This window comes from Pyrgilauda ruficollis, unplaced genomic scaffold, assembly GCF_017590135.1.
Source record: "Pyrgilauda ruficollis isolate IOZ18807 unplaced genomic scaffold, ASM1759013v1 scaffold76, whole genome shotgun sequence".
NCBI lineage: Eukaryota > Metazoa > Chordata > Aves > Passeriformes > Passeridae > Pyrgilauda > Pyrgilauda ruficollis.
The window spans coordinates 43793-60404 of NW_024529488.1; the positions used below are offsets into that span (position 1 = coordinate 43793).

Here is a 16612-nt window from a genome sequence, read left to right on the forward strand (position 1 = left end):
TGGACTTGCACAGCTATAGAAGTACTCTGACAGAATAACTTAGGTAGCAGACCTAGACCAAATGTTACAGATTACAGGTATGTTGACAGGTTCACAGAGCAATTCCTTCCCCAACAGCAAGAGAGGAATGGAAACACACTTGCATTTCCATCCAGCAGCAGAGCCTAGAGACTGGAAGCAGATTCAGGGATGCAGACAGCTGAGGTACATGCTCAGCAAGGTACCTTGGTGAAGGTCTTTGACACCGGACAGGTTGTTTTCTCATTGCTGAAAAAGCAAAATCTAATTTTCTACTTATCACTGGAAACATTTGTAAATATATAGTGTGTAGTATGGGGCCAAAAATTTAGCAGGTGACAGTTTACATTATTACGATATGTATCACACAATAAGACTGAAAAGGACTTGTTCAGTTCAAAAATTAAATATTTCAAAAGTCAAACTATTAAAATAAATGGGGACTGAATTCTCTAAAGGAACAGTATTTTAACAAGACCTTTAAATCCATTTGTGGCCTCCATAGCTATATATCCCCATGATGCTGAAAGGAGCTACAGTTCATTAGTCGTTACTATTTCCAGTGAGCTTTTATGGGTTTAACTGCAGGATAAAGCAGGAGTTGAAATAGCTTTCAAAGGCAGCTGCATTTTTTTCCATCATCACTGCAGCTTCCTGACACAGAAGTTTTTGTCAAAGCAGAAATCCAGTTTTGTTGTGCCATGTATAAATAGGGTTTGGTGCACTACAGTAGTACTGGTGTAGATCTGAGGATCCCACCTGTTCAAGAAATTTTCTGTGACCTTTACGAGAGTTTTGGCTAAGCAGTCAATTAGCCAAAGTGCTAAGTAGCACTAACTGCAAGTGGTGGAAAGAACTGTTATGGGGTTTTTTCATCTATTTTTTTATTTTAGCCTAAACACTGAAATACTTCCAGTGACAGAAATCATTAGTTTATTGCTCCCAGTTATGCCATAAAGAATCAGCCTGTCTTAGAAAGGTTTTATAAAATATTCAGATTTTAGATTCAAAAATGTCAATGAATGTCAATGATATTTAGAGGCTAACTCTGTTTCCCCTTTATTTATGAAACCAAGCATGATGATAAAAAATAGAAGGGGAAGTTGCACTACCAACAAAACAGAATCCCGATACAATAAATATAACTTTTGTTAATTAGCCCTATAAAAACACACATACAGAAAAACCTGCTCGAAAAAAAAATCAAGGAACGGTCCTGCTGTCACCAGCATTCACTTTGAGAATAAAAAGATTTTTATGGTTTATTTAAAAAGGAACTGTTAAGACATAATGCGAATGAAAAGAAGTTTTGTGTGCTTTAATAGCTGAGGCCTTATAAGAGGAGACATGCTAGAGTAAGCTTGGTCAGATGACAGGAGAGATTAACACGGAAAACCTTCATTCTAGCTAAGGTTATATTCCACGTGATAATTTTTTCATCTTGAAAATACATACAACATCTTGAAAATATATACAACTTTGCTTGCTTTATGTCAAACTTTTTAGCTCACACACAAGCAGCTGAATCTTTAGAAAGACGTTCTCAGTGTCCTGCAACCCAATCTGCAGGAGCCACAACCTATGCAAAACTAAAACTTTTCCTAATTCTGGTGGCAAATGTCCACATGAGTGAATAACCCCAGTTTCTTTGAGTCAACAAGCTTCAGTTGTCTTTAGTTTTTTTCCTTCTTTTCTCTTTTTCTGCTGTTGGTTTCTCAGAAGACAATTATATTATTGTAATTTTTTTTAAAGTTTCTTGACACATTTTGCCATGCCTTGGGACATTTACAAAAGTCTGCAATCTCTGCAGCAAAAATATATCTTGTTAGTTAACTGATATTCAACCAGCTGCAATTAAAACACAACCTGAATAATAAAATTATCATTGCTTTTTCTCAAAAACTTTGGGTCTGGCTGTGACTGCTACTGTGACATAAAATATATATTTCAACATATGCCTGTCCAAGGACAATTTATCATCTGCTCTGTTCTTTGCCAGGAAAATTCACAGACAGAAATTCTCAATGCAGCCCAAACAGTAGAAAATTGAAATGCATAAAACAGAGAGTCACCATGAAGATAAAACAGTAAGATTGTAATTTGTGAGATTTTCATTCTTACCAGAATTCCCCAGGTCAGAGAATATTTTGACTCCTCTGAGGCAATCTCTATCATGTGGATTGCTGGAATTTGGAAATAGCATCCTTCCCTTTCTCTTTCTTATATTGAACAATGAACATTCCCTGTTTGGCCGATTGGACCCTTGCTTTGACCTTTACAGCCCTGCTTCTGCAGATTGTGTATTTAAAAGCCAGGGATCTGGAACCAAAGTGCGATCTCATAGGTCCTGAGTAAACAAACAGCTAGGCAAAAATCTTTCTATTTGACCTACAATTTAAATTCCCCCAGAAACTGCATCAAGCATTCTCTTGGAGGGCTAGAAATGCATGGGATTTGGAGTCTTTCTAAAGCCTTTCAGTTTTCATTCTCTTTACTCTAAATGCATATAGGGAACTAGGAGTTTAGGAACAGATAAAGAGTACACTTGGCATCACTGACACTATGATGTGTTTGTGACCTGTTTCTGGATAAACAAACAAACAAACAAACAAACAAACAAACCACAACTAAAGAAAAATCATTTTTACTTAGAATTTCCTATCTGAACAGCTACTTATACACTATGTAGACTTCTTTGAGTACCTGAGATTTGGCCTTCAATTTGACAAATGAAATGGTAACATTTACCATGCCTTACAGGGCTCTTGAACAACTACATCTCATTAAAAAAACAAACAAATCAAGCCCTAAAAATCCAAAAGAAAGACAGCCATGCTACGCAATAAATTTTAAAGCATACAAATTCTAAACAGATGTATTGTTATAATGCCTAAATATTCATTGGCACTTTTCTAAAAGATACGATGTCATCCAGCATGTGATTTGGACATGTTTCTGCTGCTGAGTGCTATAGCCAGCTTCAGGGATTTGTCTGTTTGAGGACCGAGTTTTTTCTGTTAAGTCTGGTTAGAGTCAATGCTGCACAAATAATAATCACCATTATTTCACCATGCTAATGTTGAAATATACATTCATTGGTAAAATGTAATGTTTCTCAGTTCACCTGAACATTGTCTTTTTAAAAGAAAAAATCTTCTTTCCATATCCAGATGAGAGGTTAGTCTATCAAAGATATGCTGTTCACTGTCCTCCCTTTCCCCTTCCAACTATTAATTGACTTTGATTATTGCCTTCTTGATTATTTCTGATTCCTACTGATTACTCAGCAACCCTCCTTCTGTTTCTAAATTAGTCAAGGTACCACCGATTCACATTATGAGAAGGAAATACAAGTTTCCACTGCATATTTTCAAGCATATGAAATGACACTGCCTTTCTGAAATGAAGACATGATTCACTGTGAGATGGAAAGAAATAAAAAAATCCCCCGTGTCAGCACTGTCAGTAAAGCCTGTTTCACTCCATACTGTTGCTGAGATGCTCTTAGCATTTGTCAGGTCTTTCCTAATCTTTGAGTATCCTGCAAGTGTTATTTTCTGCTTAGTAATACAAAACAGTCACTGAACATGTATCACATTTACCCCCTATTAGAAGGATTCTAAGCATGACTCAGAGGATTTTCCAAGTGAAACAAACTTCCAGAAAGGGAGACACATGAAACACTACAAAGATCTGTGTTTTTAGGAAATTCCTATGTTCATTTGCATACGGAGGAAGAAACTGCCGTGGAAAATCATCTGCTGGACAGCATCTTGGATGAGTCTTCAGGGAAAAGGGAACAATTTAGGCCCTGGCTTTTGTGGTTTTTCTCTACTTGGAAACAATTATTTTAGGTTAAATGTGTAATCAAAAATTGTGTAATGACTTGCGGTTTCATATAAACAGTGTCAGACGCTGAAAATTATTTTATATTTCCACAGTCCACAATATGCACATGTAAGTTTTGTGGCACTGTAACTGAAGAATTTGTACTATAAAGGTTGTTTATCCCTGTGACACAGAGCTTACAACTCAGCCCAAGAATGACTGTCAGACTGCAGATCCTGTCATTAATGTGAGTTACAGAGTAGTAACACTTGTCTGGTGTCTCAGTCACTGCTTAGGCACAAGGAGCCTACACTGAACATTAGGGGAGGAGAAGTACAGTTTATTGCCTCAATACAGCTTATGCAGACCTATCCACATGGCTTGCAGAAGGTAACAGAGAAGGTAACTATTTACATTGTTTCTTTTACTCATCGGATCTGTTTGTACTTCAAGCACTAGGCCTTGCCACAGATACATTTATAAGATTGGCCTTGATCTTTTGGCTTTGAACACCAAAAGGCATATGCAGGATGCACAGGGTTTTTTTTTCCTGTTTCACTGCAAGCATTTTCTGGAATGTATTGGTTGATGGGTTTCAGTCAAAACTGCTCAGCGTACAGTCAGTTACAGCATTAAGAAGAGAATGAAAGAGAATTATTAAATTCCAGATTCTGTTGTATATCTGTGCAATTCCAGTCAAATAGGAAGCAGATTTTCATGAAGGTAACAGGTCTGCACAGAGGTAACTTTTGGGTAGATTGGAGACTGTAGATGAAATTATACAGGGCTTAAAAACCATGACCCTGTAAAGTTGTACACCTCCCACGAACAACCACAGGATGGTTTTTTGAGGAGCAAGAAAGCAAGTCACATAGAAAGGTCTGTGCTGGTGGACTGAGAAAACACAACTCCCAGTTATCAAGGACTCACCACCAATTAACACTCACCACCTAAAGACATGCCTTATATTGGTCATGAAGTGTTTGCATTGCTGCTCTGAAAATTCAAGACTCCTGCTTTCATTTTTCCAGGACATTGAAAAGGTGTAAGAGGGCATTTAATGCTTTCTTGGATAGACCCATAAAAGCAGAATGGAATAACCTACCAAAGCTTCTAATTTTGGTTTAGGTTTTCTAAAGTCAGGCAGTCCCCCAGCACATAAGAGGTTTCCATGCTAGAACCAAAACACACATTTGCCCTGTCAAAGCACAGAGCATAAACTGGTGAGTATCCATTTTTGTTGAGCTGTTCTAGTGTTTTCAGTTACTTTATTTTCTACCATTCAGTGTGAACCTATGTATCCTTCAAAAACTTTTCTGCTATTTAGTTTTTGAAGCTTCCTTTAGCTAGGAAGTTGTAGAAAACATGTCTTAGGAATATTACAGTACTGCCAGCTAATATGAACAATTCTATGCTCAAACCCCATTTTTGACAGGAAAAACAATTTTTTACTTAAACAGGGAAAAAACTCATTACTTTAAACTCATTACTGGAACATTAAATGAAGAAACATGTTTTACAGCAGTGTCACTAATACTTGTGTACACAGCACCAGCTATGAGTCCTGTGTGGTGCCAACAGTTTGACAGCTATGGCACGAACAAGCTCTTTTCCTGTAGCGAACGAACGATAACTTGAATCTGCTTTTAAGAGTAATTCAGCTTTTCCTGAATGCAGCACATAGACTTTTAAATCTGTTCTATTTTAATGAATGGCTGAATTACTCTACCACAGTCTTGTGGAACATACACGGCAAGCCTTGGGTCCCTTTGCTAAGGACAAAGGGACAGTGAATAAGCAGGAGGTTTGTGTGAACTGTAGAAAAGTTTTTAAACAAACTTAACATTGTCCTTAACAATGCAAAGACTAACAATGGTGCAAGACTGTCTGCCTTTTTCTCCTCCTCTACTTCCTAAGCAGACTTTTATGTTCATGTTCAGGGTTGCATGCACTTACGTTTTTCAAAATGAAAAGCAAACTGTTGTCCTTCCTACTTAAAGTTGTCTGTCAAGGTCCCAGGCCTCTTACAACCCTTAACAATCAATACACTAGAAAAAATACAGTTGTCTTTTTCAAGTTCACATCAGTCTAGATTTCAAGTTGTTTACCTCAAAGTACTGAGTAGCTAAGGAACAGAGTACTGACAATCCTCTGCGTGAGGGACTACAGTGGGCCACATACCACAAAAATAGTGTATAAAACAACCACAGAGCTAAAGGGAAGCCACTCAGAGTCTCTGAAATAAACTCCCTTCAGAATGACTCCCATCACCCCATCTTTAAATTTTTTGGTATGGCCTGAACACACATAAGCACACTCATGAAGAAAAGAGATACATAAGATACAGTTATGCAGCAAGGACTAATGATGTCATGTGCAGCACTGCTAATGAGTGCTGAAAACACTGACCAAACTAATACGATGCAGAAAAATCCATCCTAGCAGAAGCCATACTAAACAGCTTTTCTTCCTGTTATATAATAATTATATATATATATATTTGTATATATATTGTTATATATATATTATCTATCTGCTTTATATATATATATATTTATATATATATATATATACACATATCTATAAAACAATAATTTTCTTCCTGTAATCTCTTGTTGACTTTTTTTTTTCTATGAGCATGTAAAGCTCCTCAAGGCAGAGAACTTCTGCAGAACTAGCCACAGAAATGTACAAATACAGTTGTCTTTTAATGGTTAACACACAAGTGACTTAATCACACCTATAAATACTGTTGAAAAAGTTTTCTCTGTGGCATTATCAGAATGAACACTGTACTTACAAATGTTTCAGGTTATCTGAATATATAATTCTTGGCTTTGTGTTTAAAGATAAAAGAACAATGAAATTATTTAGGTTTGAAAAGACTCTTAAGATCAGGTCGAGTCATAAACCTAACAGTGTCAAGTTCATCACTAAGACATGTACCCAAGTACCTTCTACATGACATCTACATGTCTTTTAAATACCTCCAAACAACTCAAACACTTCTCTGGGCAGCTTGTTCCAATGCTTAGCAATGCTTTTCATGGAGCAATTTTCCCCAATATTCAATCAAAACTCCTCCAAGCACAACATGGGGCTATTTTCTCTTGTCTGGTCGCTGACTACGTGAGAGCGGCGGCTGACCCTTGGTCTGGCTACAACCTCTCATCACGTGGCTGTAGAGAGAAATCCCCCTCTCAGACTCCTTTTCTCCAGACTAAACACGCCCAGCTCCCTCAGCCACTCCACATAAGATCTGTGCTCCAGACCCTTCACCAGCCTTGTTACCCTCTTCTGAAATCGCTCCAGCTCCTCAATGTCCTTCTTGTAGGGAGCGACCCAGAACTAGGCACAGGATTCAAGGTGGGACTCACCAGTGCCAAGTACAGGGGCAAGATCACTGCCCTGGTCCTGCTGGCCACATTATTTTTGGCATTTAGCTGCACAATGGTTTTTTTGTCCATGTATTTTCTACATACATATTTGACTTTCTTAAAAAAAATACTATGAAATACATTAGAACCTCATTTAAAAGCAACTAATAAGTTTTCTCCCTCCTAAAGTTTCTGCTTTTGTTCCATTTACATAATCTATATGAATTTAGAAGACAAAAATTCTATTTGAAAGAGGATGGAGAAACTTTAAGATAGTATTGATGTTCCTGTCTGAAGCAAAAATCTTGTCCTAGGTTTAGGCCTTTCAAAAGTTCCCTAAGAGCCACACTAAGCAGGACTCCAGCTACTCAACAGTGAAATCAAACTGAGATTGTTGTTTAAACAAATTAGGATTAAATTATTTCATTTTCATGCTTCTATGATCACACTTCATTCTGATGATTGTTATCATATATCTGGTGCAGCTGATGATACCCTGTCATCAGGGTATACATGTCTTCCCTTGGCCAGATTGTGTATAAAACATGTCCCAAAGTACCAGTGTTGTCCTCAGAAGATTGACCTTAAGGATGAAAATACATTTCTCAAAGTAGGGACTACCATGAATTTTCTACAATATTTTTGAGTTTAAACAACAACTTCAATTTGGCAATAAAACATAAGCAAGAGGTAGTTACTTTAAAAAAAATTATTCCTGTGAATCTTATTTTGTTTGTGCTCCAAACAATGAACCAGCAGAGTCATTATGATATGTAAATTCCTCTCCTACACACATTCTGCCTTGCAGCCTGTGACGTAAAGTCTTTTTTATAAGGTTTCACATAAGAAGCTATTCTTCTGCAGAATGCAGAATGCTCAGTTCACAAAAACCCACTTTCCAAGGTAAAGCATGTTCAAGGCATCACATTTCTCACACTTTTTGAGGTGGGCACAAGCTCAACCCCAGCATGCCTACTTAAACATTGTAGATCGGCTGTGCTGTGAAGGTGGCTAAAGAGAACAGATCACAAGTTCATTTAGGGTAGAAGTTGTGGTTGTGCCACTGCTGATTCTCTGAGAGACTAATTTAAGTAGTGTCCCACAACATATGTTCTGACAATGTGCTGGAAAGCTGAATTCCTCAAGAACAAGGGAGATGGCAGATATTGGACAGACCACCCAGTTCCTACATGGGACACCACTTCTTGTGGGTGTTCTGTATTTTTTTCTTCCCCCAAAAACAGCATCAGATTGAGCAGAGATCCTGAAACCTTTGCAGAGCCAGTTAATACATCCCTCTCCTCTCAAGTTTTCCCTCCACCATCATTCATGCCACCACTTAATGTGACTTCCTTTTATTTTATTATTATTAATGGAGAATGGAGGAAGAAGGTCACTGAGGCCTGCTCCTCAGTCTGTTAGCAAAAGTGTTTTTTAGCCCTTAATGACTACCATAATACTGAAAACATGTCACACAAGGCATCAGACTTCCAGTACATTCTCCAAGTGAGACAGCATTCCCTCATACCAGAAGTGCAAAATCCTTCTCATGGAAAAGCAGAGAATACACTAATAGATTTGCACTTACTTTCTACTGTACATACTTTCTTCTATCATCAAAACTAGATTGCAGAATGGTTTAATTCATATGTCTGAGCCGGCAGTGGACCTTTATGTACCTCAAATGATACACAGAGCAACAGATCAAGGGGGTACACTGAGGAAGGCATGTCAGTGATATGGCTCCAGGACTAGACTACTAGTGTAGACTACTGCCAAGCTTCAGTCCCTATTACTGTATAAGTAGAATACCTAAACCAATCAAGGCATTTTAGATATCAGATGCAAATAGGGAATCAAATTCCTCCAAGATATAATCAGTCAGCAAGAAAGTAATGCAATGCTAAGAAGACCAGACAGCTAACTGCTAAACTGCATCACTCACCATCCAGATGGACTTAATGCAATTTTCATCAATCTTTTGTGATGATACCCTTGAAGCAAGCTAGGTTTGTGGGCTGGTTCAGATGCCAGCTTAGGTTACTTTGAATCACCTGTTAGATCCTGAACCACAGGGGCAGGAAAAACGTGCAAGGAGGAGTAAGCTCAAATATGTAATCTAGTAGTAAGATATCTATCTGATATTTTCCAAGCACACATATTTCAAGACACCAAACTCTCTATGAGCATAGCTGTGCTGCTGCTGTAACATATGTATAAGCACAGAATTCATAAAGTTTAATAACTGGAAAAAAAGCTGTAGCCATAGAACAGTCTGTGTTTTGCAGAATTTTCTTTATTTCATTGACATAAATAATAATTCAAAGCTCCTGGCAGGTACATCCATATTGAAGGAGTGACCAAGAAAGGGCTGCTCTTGTTTACCAGGGGCAAGCTGGTAAACCTTACAAAATAAAACCCTTCTACAGACCAAATTCATCAATAGTGTGACAGGTGCAAAGATCAAGCAGAAAGGTTGTTTTTGATTTTACATTCTTCTTCAGGCGGTAGACTACAGCCATATGCATCCAGCACTGGGTGACTGAATCACCAGGAAACAGCCAGCAATCAGACCCCTCCCTTTGGTCCTTGGCAAAGCTTTGTCTTAAAAAGCAGGAAACATACCAGCTATAGAGATTGTATATGTTTTATTGTAGAGTGGGTGGGCATGAAACAATGGCAGTTCCTAGATAGTGCAATTGCAACAAATGCAAAAAAATGAACAAAAAGTGTATGCAAGAAATGCCAGCAAGCACCACTTTGACCACACTATGGACACTTCCTCATACTTTGGAACAGGAATAAGACAGACATAACTGTAAGAAATGAAATCTGTTGAAAATTCTACAATAATAACTGTAGAAAATTCTACAATAATACAATATTAGTAAGAAACCATAGAAAAATTTGAATCATGTCTACAAGGGCCCTCCAGAATCTGGATCTGCTTTTGTAGGTGCATTGTTGAGACATACTGGGCTCCTTTCTTTGAAAGCAGTATCACACACATGCTCTGTGCAAAACCTGAAGCTGCTAGCTACCAAAATTTACTAGCAAACATGGAACAGCCAAAGTATTGATAAAGATAAATTAATTTGTCAGCTGAAGTCCTAGGCTTTAAATATGCTCAAAGTATTTTTATTTTGATCAGCAATAACTAAGCTGTTTGATTACATTAGTAACTTTTTAAATCCTCCTATACAAGAACTTTCATAGCTTGAAAGTGATTTTGTACTTCCTTTAAATGTCAAACTGTGTTTTCTTAAACTGCTTAATCTGGTCTTAATAAATTTAGTTCTTTTAGTTCCTTACACAGCCTGGCAGTGCTGAAATTGGAATTAAGAATCACAGAATATTTAAGGCTAGTACTGATTTCGGGAAGTCTGCATCCCATCAGATCAGGTTGCTCAGGGTTTTATTCTGCCTGGCCTTGAAAACCCTGAAGGATGGAGATGGTACAACCTTTGCTCTCTCTCACCTGCTTTATTTTCTTCATGAGGAAAAAAAAAATAATCATTATGTCAAGTCAGAAAAGAAGTCAATTTTCTGTTAATTTCAGCAACATATTCTGTTTGACCATCTTCTCATTTCAATCTGTGGACCTGATGAAGAAATCATGTGGTGATGCTCCTTGGCCTGTGTTATGCTGGTGTTCAGATTAGAATAAGTGACATAATGCCCTGTGGCCTTAAATTTCTGCGTATTTTTCCCAGTTACTGTTACAACAGAAAAAGACTCATCATTCCATTCACTGAAAAGTGAATGAAATCCCAACAAGATATAACTACTCCCATTTTAAGGCTGGAATTAGTAGAGGAAAGAACTTAAAGCAAATTAATTTATCATATTTGGGAATCAGGATTTAAAGGAAGCACAGAAAAATAGAATTCTTCTGTGAGAATTCTTTCTAAGCTCCTTTTTTGAGGTTGCCAAAACTCATATGGTGAAAGCTGATACAGTTTAACAAAAACTGCATCTTTTCCCAGGATCTACTGCTTTCCACTCCAAATTATTTCTTCAGACTGTTTACCAAAAGCTGAGAAATATACTGCTTGAAAAGTGTTAAACAGTGAGACTAGTAGGTGCCCTAAAGAGTAACTAGTATTTACCAAAGAATTTACTCTAAAGCTAAATAAAACACAAGCACATTACAAAAACTAATTTTGGGGATGGACAGCTTCACTGTAGTGGCCGAGCAGGCACGCAGACTCTCCTCTGTTCTATTACTGCATCCCCACCCACTGAGGACTGAGACAGAACCCTGTGTGGTTACCTACAGAGCTTGTTTCCAGAGCTGTCAGCCTCTTACATGCCTTAAATCCACTTGAATAGATAAAGAAATTGGTAATAATGGAAATAATACAAAAACAGTCCTTCAAGTTTTGCTATACAAAGAAGTGGTCTTGATATTCAGCACCTGCTTTTATCACCTGCACAAAATTCTTGACAGTTCTTCTTTTTACATGCAAACAGCTCCCTGAAAGTGGAAGAGTGGTTGAGGAATGAGGCTCTTTACCAGAAATCGAATAAACCAGAAGGACAGGGGAAAGCAGAAAGGAAATACCAGACAACAGGATGAATGGTAAGAGGCCAGAGGTCATTGTGCCAGTATAAACACTGACAAGGTTAAATATAACATTTATAACAATTTATAACTCAATTGCATTTGTGGTGTGGTGTGGTTTTTTTTTTTTTTTTTTTTCCCTTTAACCGCAGAGGAAAACCACCACCACAAAATTAAGATCCCACCAAACCTGGCTATCCCTACTCTGAAATTATTTTCCTTGAAACTAGCTCCTCAGTGAAAGCTGCACTTAATTACAGTTCTTGAAATCCCTCTTTAGATAGTTTGCACGAGACATGCTAAATGAAAAAGGAGAAGTTTAATAGGATTAAGCTGAGAAAAGTGTGTTCAGGTTTCTGTGAACAGCACTTACTAATCCAACTCTGGATCTCCTCCTTAAACTTCTTTGCTAATGAGAAAGTCAGTCCAAATACCATCCATTGGACACTTTTTTTTTTTTTTTCCAGAACTATTATCTTTAGACTAGAAAGATTCAAAGCAATGAAGCAATCTCTAATTTACAGGCACTCAACACTTTAAAATTGTTGTCCTATTAGTAAGGTCATACAAACTGTTTTGTTTGCTGAGTATATCATATTTCAAGATTTATTTCAGCTGCTGTGAAGAATGAACAATTGTCATATTCATCACCATTAATTTATATGAATGAAAATAGAGAATTTAATTAGTACTATGACTATGGTGCATAGGCTAACCAAAAGGCTGTTGCAGAACAGGTAGGAACAAACAGTATCTAACACAGCAACAAAGGTTCCCTCTCTGATCACTTGTGAAATGCAGAACAGGTAACAATACACATGCTCACTGACTGCATTTCATTCAACAGCTTTATAAGCAGTATAGGTTAACAGGTAGTATCACATCCAAATATGGCACTGATACGAAAATCAATCAAAAAGATTCTTTTGAAAGGCAACTTACCCCAGGAACAGATCCAAACTTCTCTTTGAATGTTTTGAGTCCCTAAGTAGAGACTTGCTCACATAAGAGACACCCAGAACACCAAATTCAACATAGCATATATCTGTCCCTGAATTGAAAGATCTAAAGATCTCCCAAGCAATTTTATCAACAGTTTCATATAAAAATTGATACATCAAAAATATAATGAGAAGTATGCAGGGGGCCAGCATGGTATCTGCAACAAAGGATGAAGAGGAAGCAAGAAAGAAACAGGGGTACAAGTGCTGCTGTAATAATGCTCTAAAGGTATTTATAAAATCTCTTTAAGGGATTGTCCAATCATCTCAGTCTGTAATATCAATATGGCACAGTCCAATGCAAGTAGACTTGTCCCTTTCCTTTGGAAATCAATTCAGAGTGAGACAAAGATTTTTATGAACATTGGGCTTCCCTGTTTTGACTTTTATCAGATTCTAGCCCTGTTTTAGAGACCAGATGTCTTTCCCCTTCTTCAGTTGCTTCATGTTTGATTTAATTGACAACAGCAGAAGCTTCTGGGAGAAGTAGACTGAGAGTAATTACTGATCTTATTCTTAGCTTACAATAGGTAAACCATCAGGACAAAAGTTCCTTCAGAAGTGTTTTACAGCAAATATCATGGTGGAGCATCTAGGGCTGAATGCTTGTGTGTTAGAGATTATTAGCTGGTTCAGTAAAACCCATCAGCATACCAGTTGTGCTACTTGCTCCCCATATCTGCTGACAGACAACACTTTCTACATACACAAACAACACAAAAACAGAACAATATTGGAATACTCCAAGGCAGAAACTTGGTATAACAAAAGCCTGCAGAAATACCAGTGGAAGCAAAATCACCTATTTCTCTGCACCTTCAAACAATCTTCAACTCTAAAAATCATTGACCCTGAAGAAACAGAAAGCAACCAATGCTTGAGAAATCAAACCCATTTTTCACTATGCAAAATATATGATATTGCTTCTTCTGATATCATCCTTCTTCTTGCCGTGTTGTCAAAGTTCAGACTAAAAATGTAATTAATACATCCTTTCTACCTATTAGAGTAGAACAGAAAAGTGATAGAAACTATGAAACAAACCACAGGTTTGTCCAAACAGCCATCAAGTCCAAGTGCAAGGTATTTCAAAGGTCTGGAAACACTGATAGACTCAGTCTCTTGATGCATGATCTACCACTTAGTTACAGGTCCTACCTGCCTATGAACTCCAAAATATTGGGCTGAACTTATCTAAACGTATGGCACTCTCTGTTTGTTACTCATCTGGGCCAACCAATATACAACAAATTACGTTTCTTACAGAAAGCGCCCAGCTTTTCCATTTGAAAGCAGTAAATCAGGATCCATTACTTAAAACTGCTAAAAATCATGCAAGTATATTTCTAAAGCATAACTTGTTTGTTGTTGCATGCAGCCACAGCTGCATTGTATAGTGTAGACATCATAAATATTTATTTATGCTGTCTACGCAATGCACTCTTCCACTTTCAGCAAGGATACTTCAACCTGCTTGTGCCACTCTTCAGAGAGAATATTATAAAAGGAAATTTGTGAAGCTGTTAACAGCTCTCTCTTCCAGGCTGTCTGCTTAAATAATAACAATGCTTATTAGTTATATGTAGTACTGAAAACAATACTTTGGAGAATAATTCACTTGACAACTTGTGTTTTGGATGAGAAATCAAGAGAGGGTGGGAGGGCTAAGTTCACTGCATTCTTGATTCTCCACTGTCTTGTACATACATGTACACACTATGAGAGCAGTGACTAGTTTTGCTTTCCATCCATTCTGTATCTGTCTAAGTAGCTGGACAAAGTGCAAAGCCATACAAATCTGATTAGTTTTCAAGAAGGTATTAATGCAATGCTGATCACCCTCAGTGATTAACCTGAGAGGTTCATCAGGGACAAACATTTAAGGCTAACAAACACTACCATACCTAGAAACCACTGTTAACATTTCATACACTGCATACTATTTCTGATCCCTCCTCCTCCCCACCTGCTGTTCAACAGCTTTTATGTCCCTAAATATGTGGGAAGAGAACATGCTTCGTACAAGAGTGTAAGAAACAAGAAAGGCAGTTTATGCTTCAGGACTTCTTCCTTACACTTACCTACTCTTGTAGGAAATATATCCTCATTGTTGATTTGCACCTCGATCCAGTCCATGAGAAGATTCATATATTGGGGTGCTGGCAATGCTGTGGGCTTCTTGTACTTCAAGTCATCCTGCCACCGGTACTCATACTTGGGGCCTCCAGACATCACTGGGCAGGTCCTCTCCGTGCAGAACTCACAGATAGTTCCATAAATGAGGTTGATTCTATTGAAGAAGTCGACAACATGAACAGCCACCCAGTCATTCTGGTCTTCTCCACTGGGCAACTGCACAGCTGCTTTCAAGTCCACGCCTGAGTTGAGAGTTGCTTGCGCTCGTTTGTGAAGTTCAAACCTCTGGGTTCCAGGTTCAAATTTGCGTTTTGGGCGGAAAGTCTTATCCTTATTAAAGACTTGCTTGAGTGCTATGGACATGTCTGTTAATCTTCTGCACTGCAGTAGCTGGCAGGAAAGCACGTCTGAGATTTAATGCAAGTATCTGAAAACAGCTGCTCTCTATCACAGGCTCTCCAGGCCCCGCTCTTTTTCCCAGAGAAGCTTGTATCAACTTCAGAGAAATTTATTAGCTCTTCCTCTTGAAAGCCTCCCTGAAAGGCTTCATTTCCCTAGGGATACAGAAACAATACACATCAATGCCAAGTTCAAGTCTGGCCCCATCAGTTTGCTACTGTTTTACCAGAATTTTCCTGCAATTATAAGATGAAAAAATAACATGTAACATGCTAGCCTTAAAAACTGCCCAGCTCCTAACTACAAGATTTAATTTTCTTAAGAAGTGACTCATTTTTTTAAGTATTAAGGAATTAACTTCTCTGCTCTTTTTAAATATCTACCCAAATAAAGGCTCTTCAGTTATAAAAATGAGAATTCAATAAATCTTGTATGATCTTCAAATTTTAAAACCAACTTTTTCACTTTGCTACATTTTTACAGCCACTGCATAACATTCAAAACCTGCATATAAGTTCAGTAGAAAAAAAAACTATGTGACAATTTAGAATTTTTATCTAACTGCTCCTGGAGCTACCAACGGGGCCTCTAAGCATTAGCCATAGCTTTGGTGCCATTTCTGTGGCAAAAAGAAATCAGCAAGCAAAACTTATCCATATTTGTTCTCTGTTTTAAATTATTGAGGTGTTCACTTTTGCAAACCACATAGTACCAAATAAGAAGGATAACTATGGTATTGCACAGAAATAATTCCCGCTTCCCACAAAACTGTATGGAGATCGTTACTTTTATTGACCCACCTTCAGAAATTCAGTAGTGGACTTAGATTTCTATTGCATTGTGTAGAACTATTAGCAATTGTGAAGCCACCGCTTTCTTATAGCTCTATTAATCTCCTAGGGGAATACTTGGCATTGTTCTTACAAAAGCAAGAGCATAGAGTTTGTGTCGCTCCATCTAACCTAAGCTGGCAGTGTAATGGTTTCAACAGTGAGCCTGACTGAACAAATAAATTACTGCACTAGAGCTTTGTTTACTCTCATATATATACATTAAAAAGAGTATATTATCGCCAAATGTATACACTTAGGAGTGACAGGATAGATAGGTGCTGCTTCAATTAGACTTTTCTTTTAGTACTAAAGATTTTGTGAGTAATTATAGAGAATAAACATTTCATTCTGTGCAATATTTAAATTAAGTAACACAATATATTTCACACCTGCACAGCAATACAAAAATCCTCCACTATCAGTGGCCAGTTCTTTTGGGATTATCTGTGTTCCACT

The 16612-nt window shown here is 37.6% G+C and overlaps 1 protein-coding gene across 1 annotated transcript in view; it reads right to left on the reverse strand.

Annotated features, from left to right (window-relative positions):
- LOC121363760 (MOB kinase activator 3B) overlaps positions 1 to 16612 on the reverse strand; it is an 81947-nt gene that overhangs the window by 29410 nt on the left and 35925 nt on the right. Inside the window, exon 2 of the mRNA XM_041486386.1 lies at positions 14870 to 15478. Coding sequence (XP_041342320.1) covers positions 14870 to 15287 — 418 coding nt within the window. The 5' untranslated portion in view covers positions 15288 to 15478. The remainder of the gene's footprint in view (positions 1 to 14869; positions 15479 to 16612) is intronic.